This window comes from Uloborus diversus, chromosome 10 (assembly GCF_026930045.1).
Source record: "Uloborus diversus isolate 005 chromosome 10, Udiv.v.3.1, whole genome shotgun sequence".
Lineage (NCBI taxonomy): Eukaryota > Metazoa > Arthropoda > Arachnida > Araneae > Uloboridae > Uloborus > Uloborus diversus.
The window spans coordinates 83,367,612-83,388,981 of record NC_072740.1 but is presented as its reverse complement, the minus strand read 5'-3'; the positions used below and the strand labels follow the sequence as shown (position 1 = coordinate 83,388,981).

General features: G+C 32.5%; 1 protein-coding gene across 3 annotated transcripts in view; it reads left to right on the top strand.

Annotated features, from left to right (window-relative positions):
- Positions 1-955: 955 nt before the first annotated feature.
- LOC129231397 (ubiquitin carboxyl-terminal hydrolase 22-like) overlaps positions 956-21,370 on the top strand; it is a 106,417-nt gene continuing 86,002 nt past the window's right edge. For all 3 annotated transcript variants that reach the window (XM_054865702.1, XM_054865700.1, XM_054865701.1), the window contains exons 1-3: positions 956-1,235; positions 4,665-4,791; positions 18,546-18,659. In XM_054865702.1, coding sequence (XP_054721677.1) covers positions 1,119-1,235; positions 4,665-4,791; positions 18,546-18,659 — 358 coding nt within the window. In that variant the 5' untranslated portion in view covers positions 956-1,118. The remainder of the gene's footprint in view (positions 1,236-4,664; positions 4,792-18,545; positions 18,660-21,370) is intronic.

Genomic DNA, 21,370 nt, shown 5'->3' with positions numbered 1-21,370 from the left:
ATAATGTTTGCTTACATTAAAGGAAGTGTGAAGGTGCTTAGAATCCTTCCTTCCTCGAAATATTTTGCCTTTGAGGCTCTAAAAATTCGATTTTTAACTATATTTATACATATTTTAGAAAGGGATGGAAGATTCGTGAGCGCCTCCAAAAAATCTCCTTTTAAAGCTATCATCACGGTATAAACTAGGGAGGGAGGGGATCCTATCAAAAATCGTTTGTAATTGAAGTCCCAAAAAATTTCATTTAAGTTGCTTTTAAGCAAGTTAAGTGAGAAGGGCTGGATAAGTTAGTTTCCTTTGACATTTTGTCCAAATAAAAGACTTAAAATGCAATTTTTTGCTACATATCAAGGTATTTGTGAAAGAGCATGGGAAAAGGGAGGTTCTCCCCCCTAGTTTCGAAATTAAAGCCATAAAAACGAAAATTTAGGCTCTCTTGTGAACAATATACTCTGAGAACAGCAGCATTTAGAGATCGTCCAAGTCTCTGTAGTTGAAATCAAGAAATGATGTAAAAGATGGAGAAAAATTTTGGAAATAAATGTTTTGTTTTCAGGATAGGGCTATCCCAATTAAGGCCTATACTTCTTTTTCAGCAAAACACATGTGTTAAATTTTGATATCTTCTCATAATATTTTTTTTCTTAAAAAAATTCCTACAATCACAAGACTTTGGAAGGGGCCATGCCTCTAGATCCGCCCATGCCGTCCATGCCCCCCCCCCTCACCCCGGATTTTAGAGACATAATGAAATTAGGCATTTTTGTTCGCATTTTGTTGTTTTTTCACTATAAAATGTTCTGAATAAAAACTCTTTGTCAACCTCCCGGAAAATTTTCCCCGGAATTCTGGCGGACTCCTCCCGGAGTCCGCCAGATGGCAGCATGAGTAATGCATGTTGAGTTCTGGACTGGACGAAAATCAAGCAGAAAAACAAAGGCTCGCGCATGAAGGCATGACTTATTTATCGGGAGTGCGGTTCATACTTGATGTTTCAAGAATGTTTTGAATAATTTTTGACAAGCGGATATTTATTCCAAAATTGACGGAGAAAGATTTTCTTCAAATAGCACTTAATATTTCTCTTGCGAACTTCTTGGAGGAATCGAAAACAAGTAATGAATGTTTATTGTGCACACCTAAATGAATTTTTAAACAAAAATGGGACTGATTCATATCAACTCATACATTCATACTTTATTACTTGCATTGCTAAAGGTGCACCAAAAAGGAAGGTAAGCAAATTTAAAATTGAGATTTTTTTTTCGACTCTCGATAACTCGAAGTCTTATAACTCAAACATTTCTTTATCGCGAAGTTTTCATTCGGTTCCAAAATAATTTACTGTTTTCAAAACAAAGTTGTCTCTATATCTCGAATGTACTCCTTTTGAGTCGAAGTTTTTACGAGAGTTTCGTTGTCATTTTATGCATAACAGTGCAGCCAAAATAAGAAAAAAAAAGTTTTTTTTCTTTTACACATATTGCTTTGCTTATTAGCTGAGGGAGGATAGTTTGTTTACAATAGTGCTCCTTGATGAGCATAGTGTTGCAAAGTTACGCGAGAAGTAGTCGAATGGGCTACTTTTTGCTGTGGATAACAACCTAAAATTTTATTGCTCACTTATCTTTGAGAGATTATTTTCTGGATAACTTGAATAATCTGCTTTAAAGAGGAAAAGACATTTTAAAACAATACAAACTGAAATCAAGAGAAAAGAACTTGAGATTATGACCTACAAACTGGATGAAGTTTTAAGATGTAGCAAAAAATGTAAGCAGTAAAAAATAACTTCCCTTTTGGAAGTACAGTCGGATCCCACTGCAACGCAATCCGACTTACCCAAGATGGCTATGGCGCAAGGTTTCATGAATAATAAATTTTTTATTGCTGATGCAAATTACCTGCCTGCAACATGAAATTTTTTGGAAAGGAGTGGCGGAGCGTTAGAATGGGCTTCGTTGACACTAAATATTGGTTTCGTGAATCAACTTTTATCTCTTTAGCAATACTGAAAGCATAATTGATCAAGGGAATTTTTTTATTTATTAATTTTTTTTTTTTTTTTTGCCTGAGCCTAAGCAAAACCTATAAAAAAGTGAAATATCACATGATACAATAAGTTTTGCTACTGTTTGAGTCAGGATCTAACTTCCAGAAAATTACAAAGTCTGAGAAGGTTGTGATTCTGGGAGTAACAGTTAGATTCCCATACTATAGTATGGGAGTCTAACTATTACTCTTAATGTCAGAATATTTGGAACTGATGTGATATACCCCACCCTTGGCGAGTTTTTCCTGTTGGCGCCAAGAAAGCGTCGCCAAGAAAACGATGTATGACGACATATGTCATACATCGTTCTTAGCGATGCTTTTTTAGCGCCAACAGGAAAAAATCAGATAAAAAAACATGATCAAAGCACTTCAGAACACAATATATATAAAAACAACATAAAAGCACAACAAAAAACATCACAAATATATGCTTCAAAAATGTACAGGGCTGGGGTTTTTTGTAAACATATTAAAATACAATGAAATAAATTATTGTATTAATTACAAGTCGAAATTAATGCATTAATTTTTTTTTCATCATTTCTCCGGGATACGAGCCCTTGGTCTCATAGTACTTTCGTAATGAGACCTCGGCTCGCCGGCCCTGCCTCGGTCTCATTACGAAAGTACTATGAGACCTCGGGCTCGCCAGGACCTCGCTCCGCTCGGTCCGTTATCCCTCCGACTGTTAATATACATTACAGTCGGAGTATGGTCACAGTTATGTACAATACTTAAAAGTAAGTGCACTTACTTCTTTTTTAAATTGTATTCCATCCACCCCCGCATCAGGCCGTGCACATATGTCCCGCTCTTACGGAAATTATCCTCTTTTTTATTGTTATTATTACGTTAAAATTATTAAACTGTGTTAGTTTTGACAAAAAAAAAATCCTTATTTTTGCTTAATTTCATATTCTGCCCAATTAACGTCACGTACTATTTCTAAAAATTTTATAAACATGTCCTCATTTTTATACTCACAATTCTTTTTAAACAAATAATACGCTAAATAACACTGAAAATCCCCCCCTCTGTTATATGCTGGTAGACTACTTTTTACGTGCCTCCATGTGGATTCAATCGTGTTTGTGTGGCAGCCAGTAACAGGATCAACAAAATGCAATTTGTGATTCACTGTTAAATGATTGTATCCCTCTTCCCCTAATGTATCATAAGCCCTCCAACAATCTGAGTAAACTGTAGTACCTGGTAATATCCACTGTTTTATGGCTTGAAATAAAGTTTCCCTCCCCCTTTCCGCAACAGCAACCAAAAAAATTCTGCCCGAACCCCGTTCAACCCCCCTAAAAAACCCATTGTCCCTCAACTGCGTGACCCCGATTATATTTCCGCTTTCCAAATTTTGATTCATCTACTTCAATAATTTTCCCATCCCCCCCCCCTATTTTTTCGGATTTTAATTCTACATAATTTAAAATTTCTTCGTTTATATAATTTCTCCAATCTGCTAAAGTATGAGATGAAAAAAAAATATTGCTTTTCAATATCTGCACTCTTTGTTCCTATTATTATTTCATATGTCAACAAAAATATCTCTTCTAATTTTAATTTGCTTAAACTGAACCATGAACCCCACCTAATTGTTGTTTCTTTACCACTAACTTTCCCCCCGATAACCTTTTTGCAAACAAACACAAACCCATCTGAACATCTTTTTGTTGCTTTAATTTTCATTACGGAATTACATCTAGAACATAACATTTCATTTTGAATTAACCCAATTTCCCTCAAAAATTCTAAAAAAACATCCTTATTTTCAATTAATTTGTAAATAAAAAATCTGTTTAGCACTCCGGTATGTCCAAAGGTTGGACGACCTGACGAAAAATTAAAAGATGACTCATTCATAAATTTCAATTGATATTTTTCAATAACACTGCAAACAGAATTCATTTTAAATTATAAAGCACAACTAAATTAACAGAAAAAAGTAACAATAAGAAGAATACTCTAAAATAAAGTTTAAATTGAAACTATTTTAGAGTATTCAACTTAAAAATACTTCAAATTAAAATCCCCCTAAGAGCGGAACATATGTGCACCTACCTCCACGGACACACGTGCGAAAAGAATTAGTTCACATCTGTACTTCCCATGTATATTCTACAGGGTTACTAGAGCTACCGGAAAAAGTTTTATCTCCAACGTTGGCGATTTTCGAAATGAGCTAAAAATTCTATCCTCGCCAAGGGGGGGGGGGGGTATATCACATCTGTACCGAATATTTTCCTAAGAACTTTCAGTGATCTTGCTTTCAATAAATCCTAGTTGAATGTTTTTGACTTTGTTACGTACTATTCGATACTTTTGACTAGAAGATGTTTTTTTATGTGTTCCTAAATCAAATGAATTTTTTAATGCATCCGAATTAGATGATGTGAAAATACAAGATATGTGTTCAATGCATGCAAATAGCGTGCAATTCTTTTTTCTTTCCAAATAATATTAAGGAAATGTTATTAATCAGTATCTTTTGTAAGTAAGAAGTTTTAAAGCTTTAAGATTTAAATTATTATTTATGCAGTTTATGTTGATTGGAAGTATTGTGTACAAATTTTATTTTTGATGCTCTGCTGTATTTTCAGGCTAGGGATTGCTACTGTAGAATATGCCATAAGAGGAAACACATACATGCATGCCTGGAATGTCCCTATTTCGGTTGTTATCCTGAGCATATTCGAATACATCATGTAACAGCAAAACATTGCTTTGGTATAACTTATTTTTCTATTCTTTCAATTTTAAATAGTAAAATTTAGATTAATAAAAAATATTGGGATTTTTTACTTTTATTCATTATTTCTTTTTAAAGCCTTCATTTTTTAATCTTGAAAGATTTTTAATAAATTGCAAAGCATGCATTGTGCAATGAAACTTTTGCTTATGTGTTGCGACAAACAGTCAAAAAAGGCACATAAATGAACAACTGCAAGAAAGATTTTATAAATAAAATGTGCACATGTGTTTTTTAGGCCAGTGGTTGGGGAGTGAAAAAAGGTTGAGTACGGAAGTAATTGGTGGAAAGCTGGAGATTGTTTTAATCTATGCGGTATGGGTCTGGAATGATCATACTAAGTTTTCCCATTTCTACTAAGTGAGCTTTAGCCGTTACGTGCAAATTAGTGGCAAAAAACACCGGTTTTTTCATTAATTAAACAATATCTCAAAAATAACTTTGAAAATGGCCATACATATAGGCAGATATCTTGTTAAGCTTAAAATGCTGAATAAAATGAGTACCTACAATGCTTATCTTTGTTAAATAAGAAGCGCACAGCTTAATTTCAAAGTTTGGCTTAAATCAGTAATCAAGCGCTTCTAGCCAGAATGTATCTCTTCCCCTCCCACTGGCCCTCCCCGAGCCCTGTAGTATAGAAGGCTGTAACACTAAAAAACATTGTGGCGCTTTCCGACCAACGGAAGCAGCTATGCATCAAGTTGACATACTAGATGTTGCTGAAAACTGTTTATTTCATACAATGTAACAAAGAAATGAAAAAAAGATCCAATCTTCATACAGAACTCATTTCATTTCTTAAAAGGAAGCGCAAAAATACTGATAGGTTGATTTCAAGTTGAATTATCCAAAGAATAGGACTGATTTTGAGAAGTATAAAAGTAAAATTAATGAGTTGCAATTATACACTTCATCACATTTGTGCATCTTTTTTCCTCAACATCAAAGTATTGAATCTTCCTTTTTCACCACAGGATGAACTTCCTAAGATTGCTTCTGTGTCTGTTAGGTTGTTTATTTTACCTAGCTTGAAATTTCCTTTCATGCTTTCAATGCTAAGTAAAATAAACGATCATACAGGCAAAGGAGAAGCCCTCATTAATGCCTAGATCCTTTGCCTTTATTCCATTGTCTTAAATTAACGTACTGTAATCACAATTTCAAGAAGAAATCGTTGGTTTTTGAATTAATACTGATAAAAGCTTAAAAGTTATTACTTCTTCATGTTTTTAATTTAATTGCTAAAATTGAACTTTCAATAAAAAAAAGTTTGTTTTTTGTCGTTATACTATTTGTTGTCGCCGCAGATTATGAAGGTTTTCTTTTCTTCAGACTTAAATGATTCTTTTATTTTATAACGAAGTTGTATTCTTTTATATATTTTGAAATTAACAAATTTTTTTTTTTCCCTTGCATTTCAAAGTTGTTTGTTACAAAAGAAATCTAAGCTTTTTTTTCGTGACATACTGAAATCATTTGAAATAGAGTTAACTTGTGTATTTAAGTAATATCTTTATTTTTTTATTGTTAAAATGCTGTACTCATTCATTAAAACCTATGTTCTTGATTAGAGAAAAGCTCCCTGTGAATGGATGTCAAATGGTTTCATCTGTTTTGCATAAATATGTCAATTAGTTACGTAAGAATAACTACATTACTTCTATTCTTTAACTAATACTTGTTATTCTTGCAACAATTATTATACTGTTTGAAAATTTAGTTAAAAATAACTTCAATTACTTTTTAGTTATATGATAAATACACATATGTTTTTAAGAGTGATTTTAATAGTTTCTTGAAATTCTTATGCTAAGTGGTTTCTGGAAGTAAAGTATTTTTTTAAAATTTTCTATAATCTTTCCATGTAGAAAAAATTAATATACTGTTTTGTAAAGGTTTTTTTTCCAAAAACATCGACTTGATATGTTTTCTTTTTTTTAACCATTTTATTAAAAAAGGAGCATCTTTTTAAAATATATCTTTTGTTCAACAACTTTACATAACTTAAAACGTTTAAAATACTGCATTTTATACAAACATACAATGGATTTTAAGTAGAGCAAAGAAAGGAAACCATTATCATTTGTAACGTAAATCAGGGAAATTTATTTAACTTAATCAGGGAAAAGTCAGGGAACTTTTTTTCACAGTTCCTGCCGCCACCCTGAACAAGAATTCAAAGTATAAATGGCAATCATCTAGGTTTTTAAAAAGTTATTATTTTCCTTTTTACACAGTAAAAGAGCAAATACAGTTGGCTCTCTTTTTAATGACACTCTATTTAACGACGGCTTTTCACGGCCCCAGATGGTCCACTTTAGTTTTAAAAGCATTCTATTTTATTTTTACTTAAGGACGATTTTTTGTGGTCCCTTAAATGTTGTTAAACAGAGAGCCAACTGTATTGAAAAGTAAAGCAAAAACATTCGTGCAAATAGAAACACTAACAAGGACAGGATTTTATTCCCCAGAGGGGGGGGGGAGGGGAGGCTAAGGTTGAAATTTTTTTATATTTTCTTGATGTTGCTTCCAACGACGCAAAATAAAGGCAAATACTTTGGTCTCACTAAGTGTGGGCGGGGAGTGAAGCTGCAGCCTCATACACACACACACGCATAGCTCCTTCCCCAGCTTCGCCACTGATATAACTAATCATAACTAAAAGACAAAAATGAATAAAACTGGAATACCTGCATTAAATAGCCCTTTATTGTTTTTCATGATTCAGGAACACTGCAGAAGATTTCAACAGTTTCATAATTCTCTAATTATGGTGAAATAATTGAAAATTTCATGGCGCCAGCAGCCCCATGAAGACTTCCCGGCGCTCTGATTTACCCCCCCCCCACTCACATCCCCCCAACAGTTTGGGAAACAAAATTACAGGTAGGAGCCATTAATTTTTAATGGAAGATTTTTTCGTTAAAATTAGTTTCTTTTGAATTGTTATTAAGTATAGTGCATCCTTGCACAAAATGGTTATACATATTATACTTTTCATTTTCAACATATCGCGCTCAATAACGTTAAGTGTGAGCTTTTCATAGGGTCAGATTGTCTTTATTTTTAGTCATTTCATATGACACTTTTCACACTTCCACATACCTTTTTCCTTTCAGGCGCTATTTTTTTAAAGGTGCCAAATATCACTACTACTCAACAAATTTTATTTTAAATTCAAAACATGACCAGGGGCATCACTAGGAGGAGCCCCCCCCCCCCCACGGAGCTGCACACTTTGGAAGCAAAATTGAAGATATGATTAAAAATAGTTTTCCCAAACTTATAAAAAAAGACAGGGTTCGTACGACCTTGAAAAACCTTGAAAAGTGCTTGAAAAAAAAAAGTTCATTTTCAAGTGCTTGAAAACCTTGAAAAAGTTTTAAAACCTTGAAAAAGTTTCTTAGTGCTTATATTCTCTCAAAAATCAACGAATTGTGCTTAGAAGTTTTAAAAAAGTATTTCACCACTGCAATTTTCTGAACATGTGCTCAGTATGCAACATCGCGAAAAATTGCTTCCGTGTTTGGGATTTCGATCCTTTTGCATCTTGTAAATATTTTGATGTTTTTTACAACCGAAAGATATTTTGGCATATGGTACCTTAGATTAGTTTATTTTTTGTTTAATTTCATTAATTAACAAAGAAATTAATTTGGAAACCATGACAACATTGAACTTACTCGGGTTTCGCGGAAAATTGCTCTTGTGTTTGAAATTTCAATCTTTTTGCATCCTGCAAATATTTAAATATTTTGGCTAATCAAATGTTAGTTTCGCATATGCTACCTTAGATTAGTATATTTTTTGTTTAATTTTAATAAAAAACAAATAAATTTATTTCATGGGAAACATGCCACGTCGAACAAACTCAGACTTTGCGAAAAATTGCTTCTCGTGTTTGAAATTTCAATCTTTTTGAATCTTGCAAATATTTAAATATATTCACTAATCGGATGTTATTTTCGTATTTGCTACCGTAGATTAGCATATTTTATGTTTAATTTCAGTAAAATATAAGTTTATTTTATGGGAAACATGACAACATTAAACTTAATTCGCGAAAATTTGCTTCCCTTGTTTGAGATTTCAATCCTTTTGCATTTTGTAAATATTTTATATTTTTGGCAATTAGTAGTTATTTTGACACTGCTACATCAGATTAGCTTATTTTATTTTAATAACTAAAGAGTTAAAGAATTTATTACCTTGGTCTTGTTTAATTATTTGCTTATTTATTTTTGCAATTTTGAATGATTATCTTTACCTAATTTTTGGTCATAACAGATTTTTTAAAAAAAAATTTTAATTTCAGCAGTTGAGCACCTAACAAATTAACTTAAAGTTTGTATTTTAAATATAAAGTTGATTTATACAATTTTATTTATAAGTACATCATTTTTTATGTCTGCTAAAATAAATAAGGTGTATAACAGGGGTGGTTGTGTAATGATTATTCACTTGAAATCCAGTAGTGTTCGTTTTTATGCTTTTACCTCCCTATATCTAGAATTTTCCCCTTTTCCTCAAATGTTCAAAATTACTACTTTATTAAGGTTGTGGGTACTTGGAGCTTACTGAAAGAGGCTTTAATCAGCAAAGGGGTAGATAGCTTAAGGAGGGTCATTCATCTTCATTTGGATCTAATAAATTGACCAGTACCAGCCTAGCTAGGCCCAGTACCTGTTGCTGGTTATCAACAGGCACTGGGCATTGTATTTCTATGCAGAATATTTTGACTTAATAAACTATTTTATGAATTGTATGCATAGCAAAAGTTATTGTTGTACATATGTATATTCAAGTAATAGGGGTCTTAGTTTTAAAAATTATTCCCCCCCCCCCCTCGCCCCATTTTGCTCTTTGAAACTTTCAGGTAATTTTTTTATGAACTCACAAATCACAATTACACCTGAACATTATTGCCTTTCTAAATTTAAATTCTAATTTCAACAATAACCCATTTTTTCCCAAAATAAAACTACTTTTGTCATAATATATGTCAACTTATTGTGAACCTTTTCAATTTCGAAATATGGCTCTATAAATCTGAACTTGCACATTTATTGTCTATTGCAAGTTAATCAATGAAAGCGGAATAGGCTCAAGTTTGCATTCAGAGTATTTATCACTGCTTAAGCTGGTTTTGTATATTTTGAGGTGTAGAGACTGGACTGTGGACTTTCATAAACTTTTCTTACTTCCTAATTTTTAAATTTACTCGAGGACAGTTGAAATGCCTTATTGGCTGAACAGCTAATAAATACATACGAATAATTGATTTGCATACTTATAAATGATTTGCAAACCTAATATTTTTAGAACTTAATAGTGCAAACTGAAATAACTTTCTGGGTAGTGTTTTTGTCCTAACCGCCCTTATATTGTAATAAACCACTGTATAGATATTGGAAATAAATGTTGAAACCAGGGGGGGGGGGGGAGGAGTGACTTCAAAAACTCCTCTCTGGCAATGCCATTGAACATGGGTATTTTAGTTTCTTCCCATAAAAGTTAAAAGCACTTATGAAAGGTTTTTTTTTAAAGTATTAATTTGCTGATTCTAGAAAATATACAAACCTCTGACTGCTGCAGCCTTTGAAAAACCTCAAAATCAAACCTCTTGGTATCTGCTTCTCTTTATGACCAAACTTTTCAAACATTTTCAGAAAAACTTTCAACGCAGTAGATCTTTCATCAAAGCGTCTCTCGTTGTAGAAAAAGCAATTTTGTTTTCCTATACTTTTTTGTATTATTGCCTTATTTCTATGCGTTTGTAGTAAATGAAATCTGCATACAATATTTTTAGTACAAATTTATGATATTGCCTTGAAAACAAAATTTTTTACCTTGAAAAGTACTTGAAAAGTGCTTGAATTTTTTTCTGCCTAAAGGGTATGAACCCTGAGAAAAACAAACAATCAAAAAATCAATTTTTCAACTAAAATCAGCAGCAACCACCTTTTGGATACAAGAGATATAAATTCCCCACTTACCCCAGCATTATTAAAGATTAAAAAAAAATTCATTTAAAGTTCTTCAATTCCAAAACAATTCAGTGGATAGCACCTGGACGCCCCACATCATAAACGATTGTTTAAAATTTAGCATATTGGACTTTCATTTCGGAAACTTACTACAGGAACCACCCTAACTTCAGCCCGCCCCCGAAATTAAAAAAAAAAATTTGTCTACAATTTTGTTTTAGCAATTTCGAAAACTTTCCAGTAGAGAGTCCTGGAACACCATCTGTTCCTCTAAAGTTATCAAAGATAGCATGCCATTTAAGACTTCAACTGCGAAAAATTTCCATAGGAAAGTTTCAAAACGTAGCCCTTTGTCTAGAGTCAGCAAAAATGGCCTTCAAATGCAATGTTAGAACTTAAGATTTCGAAAGCTTTCTGGGGGCGAACCACCGCACACCCTGTCTTCACTTTATTAAAGATGATCTAATGTTTTGTAAGGACCTTGATTTCAAAACTTTTTTGAAGGAGCGCTAAGGGCCATCACCAACATCCACCCGTTTTTCATAAATGAAAGCACCAATTTCTGAAAGTGATAAAAAAAAGCAAAAGGAGAAAAAAAGAAAACCTTTGCAGATTTTAAAAATTGGAATAGTAACAATCAATGAACTAAAGAATAAAAGTGACAAAAAGCATTTTTTCTGCCAAATTTAAAAAGAAAATGAAATCTTTGCATATTATTGAGAAACGTCCAAGATCCTGTATTATAATTTACCTAACTGAGATCCGCCAAAGTGTACGTTGCAAACATTTCTGAACAAAAAAGAAAATTTAGGGCATCGTACAAATCATCGTATTACAAGATTCACTTTAATAAAAAAGTGAATAGATAAATAAACATGATAGCATTATATTGGCCGCCGTAATATGTTTTAAGTTGAAAACAAGTTAAAATACTGTAAGCAAGATTTGAATTTTTCAAAGTGAAAGTAAACCAAAACTTTATCCTGAGGTTCAGGAGGCATAATATTTAAATTAAAATTAAGTGAAAAAAAAAATACACATCACTCCAAAATGTTAAAAGTTTTTTCTTTGGGCCCCCAATTTCTTGAATTTCACACAAATAAAATCTGAGGCTGGAAATTTAAAACTTCATTATCGAAAAATCAAAGCACTGAAATGGGTGTAGAAAAGAAAACTGAAGAATCGTTTTCCACTACATTTTTACCAAAACGTAAAAAAGAGATGAAAGCGGAAGGGAGAGAAGTCTCTGAACCTTATCCTTTCGCTTTCGGCCACCAAAGGTAGCCGAGAAGCGTGTTTTTTAAATTTTGATTTTGAAAGAATTCCAGAGAAGAGTTACTTAACCCCATCCCATCGCGGACTGTGATCAAAGATGACCTAAAATTACTTACTCAGGACTTCAATTTCAAAAAGCTTCCAGGGAGCTCCCACTCAAATATTCGAGAAACCGCGCCACCCCATTATTATAGATCACTTAAAAATTTCAGTTTTAGGACTTAAATGTCTAAAAATTCCAGAGATTCCCGAACCTCCCTTCCCCCTCATATCACCGAAGATGGTCGTTTTTAGGATTTCAATTTTGAAAAGATTTTTGAGATTAGCTCCCGAACTGCCTAATATTATCGAAGATAATCTACAATTATCTCCTGGAATTTCAATTTTGGAACATTTCCAAAGGAAAGCCTCCGAACCTCTCTGCCCACTAACATTACCAATAATCGTCTAAAAACTGTGTGTTAGGAGCTAACCTCTAACATTTTCTTGGAGAACAATCCTATTACTCACTCTAAAATCATTAAAGATCATCTTAAATTTTGTTTAAAGGGTTTGAATTTTTCGAAAGGTTTCGGAGGAGAGATCCAGAGAACTCCTTTTACTAACATCCTTGAAAGTCAACTAAAATTACGTTTTTAGAGATTCAGATTCGGAAAAAATGCCCGTCTTCTTAACGTTACAAATAGGGTCGACAATCCTGCTTTTAAGATTTCAATTTTGAAAAATTGCCGGTCCTTTTAATGTTACCAAAGTTAGTCTACAGTCAGGTTTTTATGACAAAAAACGAATTACGTTCAAAAAATTCCCGAGATTGGGTCTCTGAAACTCTCCTCCCCTAACATCACCGCAGATAATCTAACTGCGTTCTTACCTTTACAGTTTCGGAGGCGAACCCCTTACCCTTTCTAAAATAATCAGATATAATCCATAATTGCATCTTTAAAGTTTCAATTTCGAAATAGGTCTCGGAGCATCAACGAACATCTTCAGCCACTAACATTACAAAAGGAATGCATTTTCAAGACTACAACTATGAAAAATTTCGGAGCGTTTTCCCTTGAATATCTCCTTCCTATACTATCACCAAAGATCATCTAAAATTGCATTTTAGGCAGGGCTGTGGAGTTTGAGTTGGACTGTTTTTGGGGTAAAGGAGTCAGAGTTGAAGTCGTTCGAAAACATGCCGACTCCGGGTTTCTTTAATTTTCACTTACTCCTCTTGCATTAGAAAAAACTGACTATCAATAAATTTGATTACTTGTATAAAGGCCTACTAATAAGAAAATAACTGTTATTGTGGCAACCAGCTGACTTGATTGTTTATCGAACTTTCTGTACAGCTACTTATGCCGTCTCCTAGTTTGCTCATTTTTTAACATTATTGAACTGATAGCAACTCTCAGCAAACAGTTTTGTTGCCTAATATTTTCGAAGTAATCACTTTCAAATAAAAATAATATATTTTTTACCTCGATCTCAGTTATAAAATAGTAAAAGGGATGTATGTATCTCTTGAGCAAGTCGAGAAACTTCTGAGGGTGCTTGGTAAATTCAAGTAAGTGTTGGTACGAAAGCGCAAATCCAAAAAATTCGATAAAATATATATATATTTTTAAAATCTAAAGACTTTATCTAAGAAAGCTTGGTTATCACTAAAAAGTACAAATTAAAATTAGCACACAATTTATTTGGTTACAAAACTCAACCTAGAATAATGAATAATATGAAGATTTTAGGGTTAACTACAGTTATTAATTCTAAAGCTGCCAATCAAATTAAAATTAAAAATTGAGCCAAGAAATGAAGGTGTAATAAAAGCTATTCATACAAAGCTGCATACCAACGCATTTTGTGTAAACTTTGCTCCAGACGTACATGTATCCGACCTGTCCTCGCAATATAGTGCAATATTTTTGTTGAAATGCTTAAGATGAAATTTGATTTATTATTGGGAAAGTTTTTCAGAATTAAAGTATTTCAATTTTAATAAACTCTGAAATTAAGTTGAGGTGTTACCCACCAAATGGTTGTCACCCGGGAGGAGGGGGGGGGACCGACCCCTCACAAGAAATTTTTTTTTTAACAACCAAGTTTTTTTTTTCCTCTAAAGTTACAGCATTCAAAAATTGAAAGCACAGGATTTGATCAACATCTATTTGTTAAACATTAAAGGGAAGCAAATTAACTTTAACGCACTTTAGAAATCGAAACTATTGGATAATTTGATTTTCAAATTGAATTTCTAGCGTTGTATGCATTTTTGGTTTACAGTAAAATACAATGCGAAAATTTCATAAAAAGGAATTAATATTGCAATCTCTGTTTAGGGGTTTTTCCCCCTTCCCATAAGGGGAGGGGAGGATTTCAAAAAAAATATAAATAAATAAAAAAGCCAGAATTGGACGTTTCAAAATCCAGGAGTCAGAGTCTGCCATTTTTCACACAACTCCGCAGCCCTGGGTTTCGGAGCCCTGGAACTAAAATTTCAAAAAAATTCCGGTGGAGAGCCCCGAAGCCCCGTTTTATTCACATAATTGCAGATAACAATTGAATTTTAACGTTTTGATTTTGAAAAATGCCCCTAGCCTCTTCTACTCCAAATATTATCAAAAATCATTTAAAATGCATTTTGAAGAGCAAATTCAAAAAAGTTCCAGGGGAGAAGCCCTCGCGTCCCAACACCTATTTTTGTGTGAATATTATCCTTACGATTAGGTTCATATTGTCAATACTTAGATCTTAAACGAGAAACTGAAGACATTCTCTTTCTCTGTATTTTAAGATATGTTTGAAACAATTAAGGGACCACCAATTTCATACACCCCCAGTAGCGGATTTCAGAAGAGGCACAGAGGGAACAAACAGGGACACACACACACAAAGCTTAAAATTGTATGAACGGAGGGGGGAAGACTTTTTACTGGTTCGTTGCCCCTCAAAAAACCCCTGTACTTTACTGGGCACAAAAGTTGTCCCAGGGTGTTGAAGATTATCTACTACTCTGATAGGAAGTTAGTGAAGTTTAATTTATTAGTTGAGCTTGATAAATGGGAGGGGGGGGGGATTACAAAAACAGGACACGGGGCCGGTCAAGTGTTTTTTTTTCTTCACATTTTTGACTCAGTTCACCACTGATACTACTGAAATGAGAAATTTGAGTTCTAGGTTCAAAAAAAATGTTTTTCTTGTTTAAATATGAAGAACCACTCTGTTGATAAATTACTGTCTTAAACAATATTTTTATGTTAATAATTTGCTCTGATGTTTTTTGTATTTGGCTTTATAAGGTACTTTTGTATTTGCTTTTCTCCAAAACTATGTTTTTATGTTAATAATTTGCTCTGAAATTTATGTATTTGGCTTTTAAATTTTTAATTATTGAAAGCAATAATCAATTATTGCTATAATTAATTTTTTAAAAGCATATGTATTAATTATTGCTATTAAATTAAATTTGGCTTTTTTGCATTTGCTGCTATCTATTTTTTGTGTCTTAATAAGAAGCCTGTAAGCCTGCCTTTAATAAGAAGCCTGTAGATGTTGTTTACACTGATTTTAAAAAAGCTTTCGATAAGGTACCACATGTTGCTCTACTTAGCAAATTAGCTGATATAGGAATAGGAGGGAAAACTTTCATTTGGGTAAAAAACTGGCTGACTGGAAGGAAACAAAGTGTAGTTGTAAGGGGAAATTATTCTAATTGGAGTGAGGTTTTAAGCGGAATCAGTTACCTCATCAAACTAGTTAAGCTACTACTTACAGTCATTTTGTTTTCTTCAGTTAAGAAGAATTGTAGTAGTGCAGTACTTCTGTATTGAATTCTTCATATAACAAGGAGACGGCACAACCGTGGGGTCGGAGATTTGCGTCAATTTTTTTTGTGGTGAAAGAGGACCCCTAGTACATTACGTGGTTATATTAATACAACGCAATACTCAGAAAATTATGAGAAAATTCAATTTAAAGTCGCTATTGAGTCTCCTAGGCGCCTTATGAGTTTAAAATGTCAGTCGCTGGACGAGCCGCAGCTAGCCTAGTTGGTTAAGGCGCGATATTGTGCTCCAGAGAAAGAACGATCGAATCCCACTCTGCTGGACCTTTTTCTTTTCTCTTCTTTTTTTTTTTGCTATCACAACAATTAGTGACAACGCTTTTCACCAAAATTTATTTTCCCAAAGATCGCAAACTTTTTCATTCACTGGAAAACATTCTTGCTCGTTATTCTGTACGGTTTGTTTTGCCTAGTAAAGGTTTTTGACCTGTGATCCCCTTAAAGGGACATCTGCTCATAAGACTGCGACCCTGTTAGAATTGCACTGCAGTTATTTTTTCTATTTCGTGGTGAACGTGAACCTACGTGTCTATTCCATTAAATGCAAAGTTATCGTACAATCAAAATTAAAAATGTTGGCTGAAGAAGTTGCTGGCTCTTCTGGAATAGGAGAGGAAATTCCCAAGAATTTGTGTACAATATGTACTCCCTTAGTGCAACCTTTTAATGTTTACTTCTACAGACAAGTCACAAATTTCATAAAGCGCTTGCAAAATTGCAGCGAGTTGTTAGAGCAAAATAGAGAAATTAATTCCCAGGAAGATTGTGTAAAAATTAATTCAGTTATTCACCATCAATTATCGTCACCAATATTCAAAGACGTGATTCAATATGCCTGGTTTGTGTCTAAATTATAAACTATTCGTAGTATTTTCGTGAATGTTAATGAGGTATGTTTTTCTACTGATATATTGCAAATTCCCTGCAATTGTAAAAAATACGCTTTCATTTGTTGCTCAAGATGTCGCAAAAATTATTGCTTTGTTTCTTTCTATGATAACTATCACTGCGGTTTTTGTACATAATCATTTTTTAAAAAATTGAATTTTTCCTTATAGACTTGGTTATTCTCATTAAAAACTCAATGTTCCTCCTCACATACTTTAGAATGAAAAATATAAATTGTTTTGCCGGAAGAAAAAGAAAATAATTAAAAAAAATACTGTAAATAAATTCTTAAAAATTATGATGGGAAGAGAAATTATATTTCAATAATTGCTGTGATAACAAAAAAAAAAAAAAACCGAATGTCCTATGAGCAGATGTCCCTTATAACCGTAAGGGGACCACAGGTCAAAAACCTTTACTAGGCAAAAAAAACCGTACAGAATAATGAGCAAGAATGTTTTTCAGTGAATGAAAAAGTTTGCGTTCTTGTCAAAAATAAACTTCAGAAAGTAATATAGGGGTGAAAATTGTTATCACTAATTGTCGTGATAGCAAAAAAAAAAAAAGATGAGAAAAGAAAAAGGTCCAGCGTGGGATTCGATCGTGCTATCTCTGGAGCACATGCTCGCGCCCTAACCAACTAGGCTAGTGGCGGCTCGGCTAGCAAAGGACATTTTAAATTCATAAGGCGCCGAAGAGACTCCATGGCGACTTTAAATCGATTTTTCTTGTAATTTTCTGAGTATTGCATCGTATTACTTTAACCACATAAGGTACTAGGGGTCCTCTTTCACCACAAAAAAAAATTGACTCAAATCTCCAACCCCACGGTCGTGCCGTCTCCTTGTAAGTGCACAACCAATTACTTTTTCATAGACCTTAAACATGTGATTTAACACCAATTTTTATTTTGAAAAGAAATTATCAAGTAAAAAAAATTAATCTAAAATCCGTTTGAGATGCCTTCTAGTAAAAATAGATAGGCTAGTTTACCTGAAAACTTATTTCACCACTATGTAATCTTTTTTTTTTTTTTGGTAAACCATATGGTGCATTTTGATGCCCAAGTTATTAGGTCAAGTTTTGATTATTAACAATAAGTTTGTTGGGAAATCTTTGCAATAAAGCAGTTGTATGAAAAAAGGTAATATATTCATTTCATTGAAGTTTTAGCCATTCTAACACTTGTAAGTATGACACTATGATCAAATTTCATTTTATTATTATGAATTTCAAAATAAACCTGTGATCAAATTGTTTATGCTTTGCATAATCATTTGTTTTATTACTTCCACCCCACTTCATAGTCACTCCTCAAAACTAGAATTGCAAAAACTCACACTATACCTACATATTCTTGTTTATCAAAAGAAAACTCAATAATTTTTTTCCAGTTTTTCCGAAAAAGACTTGTGTTTTAAAGTGTTTAAACTGAATTTTTGAAAGATTATAAGTGCCAAAAAATGTCTTCTACACCTCATTTATTGTGATAAAGTTCTGCATCCCATTCTCCTAGTATTTCGGTCTGTGCGCCATTTTTAAATCAAAAATTAGTTCAAAAGAGTTAAAGTTAGTAATTTGATGAGTATTTGTTTGCATTTAATATTGTATAAAAGTTAAGGTATAAACTTTTAATAAATAGGGCTACCATAATTACTCCTTTACTGCTCCATAAAGGTTAGTCTTGATTTTGAGTGATATTTTAATTTTATACTTAGTAAAAAATGCTTTACATTTTTTCTTACAGCTGTCGAACTTTTGTATGGTGGAGTGTACTGTTTCATTTGCTCAGACTATATGTATCATACAAAGCTCGTATCAATTGGAAGAAAGAATAAAGTACTTGAAGCTAAAGTTCATGGTGTGTATACTTCTGCTTGTATAATTCAGCAAATTACTTCCAGGCTATTTTGTTAAAATCTGTAGGATTTTGTATTTTTATATCTTTTTGTACATTTTGTGAACAATGAAGTACAGTGACCGCCGCTTATTAAAATCACATTTGTTCTCAGGACGTTTGATTTTATAAAGCGGCTGATTTTAAAAACTGACATACCTACATTAAAAAGAAAGGTTTTGAAGTTCAAAAAAACGAAATGAATTATATCATTTATTTTTGTTTTAAGTATTTCAATATATAGTTGTCATTTTAACTAAACATAAGGATTTTTTATATTTTTACTCAAGGGTCTTTAAATATTAGCGTATTGCGGTTTGGTTAACAGAATTGGAGAGTTAAGATTCAATATCGTTTGAGAGTTTACTAAATGTTTTCTAACGTTCAACATTATATTTTCTTTGCTCTGAAGTGCATCGTATATCAAGCGCTTTTCTAGCATCCCCTGAAGAGGCAAATTTGGTGCTGAGATTTCCTCATCTTCTGAAACCAATTCTTTCACTTTTTGATGCTTCTTTATCAATTTTTTGTGTATGATGTCCAAAATTTTGATTTTATAAAACTGGGAGAGTAATTTAATTCAAGGATGGTTTTAACATGTTTTGGTATGGCAATGATTCTGTTTTTCCATATTTGATTTTAAGAAGGGGCTGATTTTATAATCCAGTGATTTTATTAGTGGCGGGTACTGTAATAATGTTAAAGATTTTTTCTTTTTCAATTGTAAGCTAATGAGAAAAATGTAATGTGATACTATTTCTATTTAACAGGATAACTTTGCCTAGGTCAAATCATCAGAATGTGATGAAAAAAAACTGTGAAATGTAAAAATATTATAGAAGATTTAAGGAAGGTAGAGGGTCACATGTGAGCAATTTCTGTAGCTCTTTAAGAAGAATATATATCTATCAGTGGCATACCTAGCATGAGTGACACCCTGGGCGATAATTTGTGGTGTCCCCCCCCCCGGCCCTCTACAAAAAAAAAAGGTGTTAAAGTCCTATGTAAACATAAAAACCTGAAATTCATTCAGTTTTTAGAAACTGCATTTTTGTGTTAGCAAAATTTTTAGTTGGCTAATGTACAAAAGACGAGTGGTGTTGCGCGAGGTAAAAAAAACTCTTAAATCTAATTTGGTATCTTCCTTCCTCCAGAAGATGTCTCGCAGCTGAAGCTATTGGGGGAAATTTTCTTAATTGAAGAATTTATATTTTTCAAAAATTTTCAATTCTACTTTGACTGTCACCTCCCAGATCAGGGTGGCGACAGATCAGGGAGATCAGGGAAAAGTCAGGGAACTTTATTAATCAGGGAAAAGTCAGGGAAATATCAGGAAATTTTGAAAAAATAACAAAAAATCAGGGAAAATTGATTTTATGAAGAAAAAAAAATTTTTTTTTTTGCTTTACAAAATCAAGTACTCTAATTCCCTACGCATTTTCCGCCAATTATCTGTTAAAAAAAAAAGTAAAATTAATGAGGTGTGATTATACACTGCCGCATATTTGTGCATCTTTTTTCCTCAACATCAAAGTATTGAATCTTACTTATTAACCACAGGATGAACTTCCTAAGATTGCTTCTGTGTCTGTTAGGTTGTTTATTTTACCTAGCTTGAAATTTCTTTTTATGCTTTCAATGCTACGTAAAATAAACAACCATACAGGCAAAGAGAAAGCCCTCATTAATGCCTTAGCTCCTTTGTCTTTATACCATTGTCTTGACTTAACGGACTGTAATCACGATTTCAAGAAGAAATCTTTGGTTTTTGAATTAATACTATAAAAGCTTAAAAGTTATTACTTCTTCGCGTTTTTAATTTAATTGCTAAAATTGAACTTTCAGTAAAAAAAAACTTTGTTTTTTTGCCTTTATACTACTTGTTGTAACCGCATATTATAAAGGTTTTCTTTTCTTCAGACTAAAGAGTGTGTGTGTGATTCTTATATTTTATAACCAAGTTGTATTCTTCTTTAATATATTTTGAAATTAACTAATTGCTTTTTTTTTTCTTTTTTTTCTTGCATTTCAAAGTTATTTGTTATAAAAGCAATCTAAGATTTTTTTCGTTACATACTGAAATCATTTGAAATAGTTAACTTGTGTACTTAAGTAAATATCTTTATTTTTTTATTGTTAAAATGCTGTATTCATTCATTAAAACCTATGTTATTGATGAGAGAAAAGCTCCCTATGAATGGATGTCAAATGGTTTCATCTGTTTTGCATAAATATGTCAATTAGTTATCTAAGAATAACGACATTACTTCTATTCTTTCACTATTGCTTGTTATTCTTGCAGCAATTATTATACAGTTTGAAAATTTAGTTCAAAATAATTTCAATTACTTTTTAGTTCTATCATAAATACACATATGTTTTTAAGAGTGATTTTAATAGTTTCTTAAAATTCTTATGCTAAGTGGTTTCTGGAAGTAAAGTTTTTTTTAAAATTTTTCTATAATCTTTCCATGTAGAAAAATTTAATATACTGTTTTGTAAGGGGTTTTTGCCCCCAAAAAAATTGACGATATGTTTTAAAAACCATTTTATTAAAAAAGCAGCATCTTTTTAAAATACATCTTTAGTTCAACAACTTTACACAACTTAAAACGCTTAAAATACTGCATTTTATACAAACATACAGTGGATTTCAAGTAGAGCAAAGAAAGAAA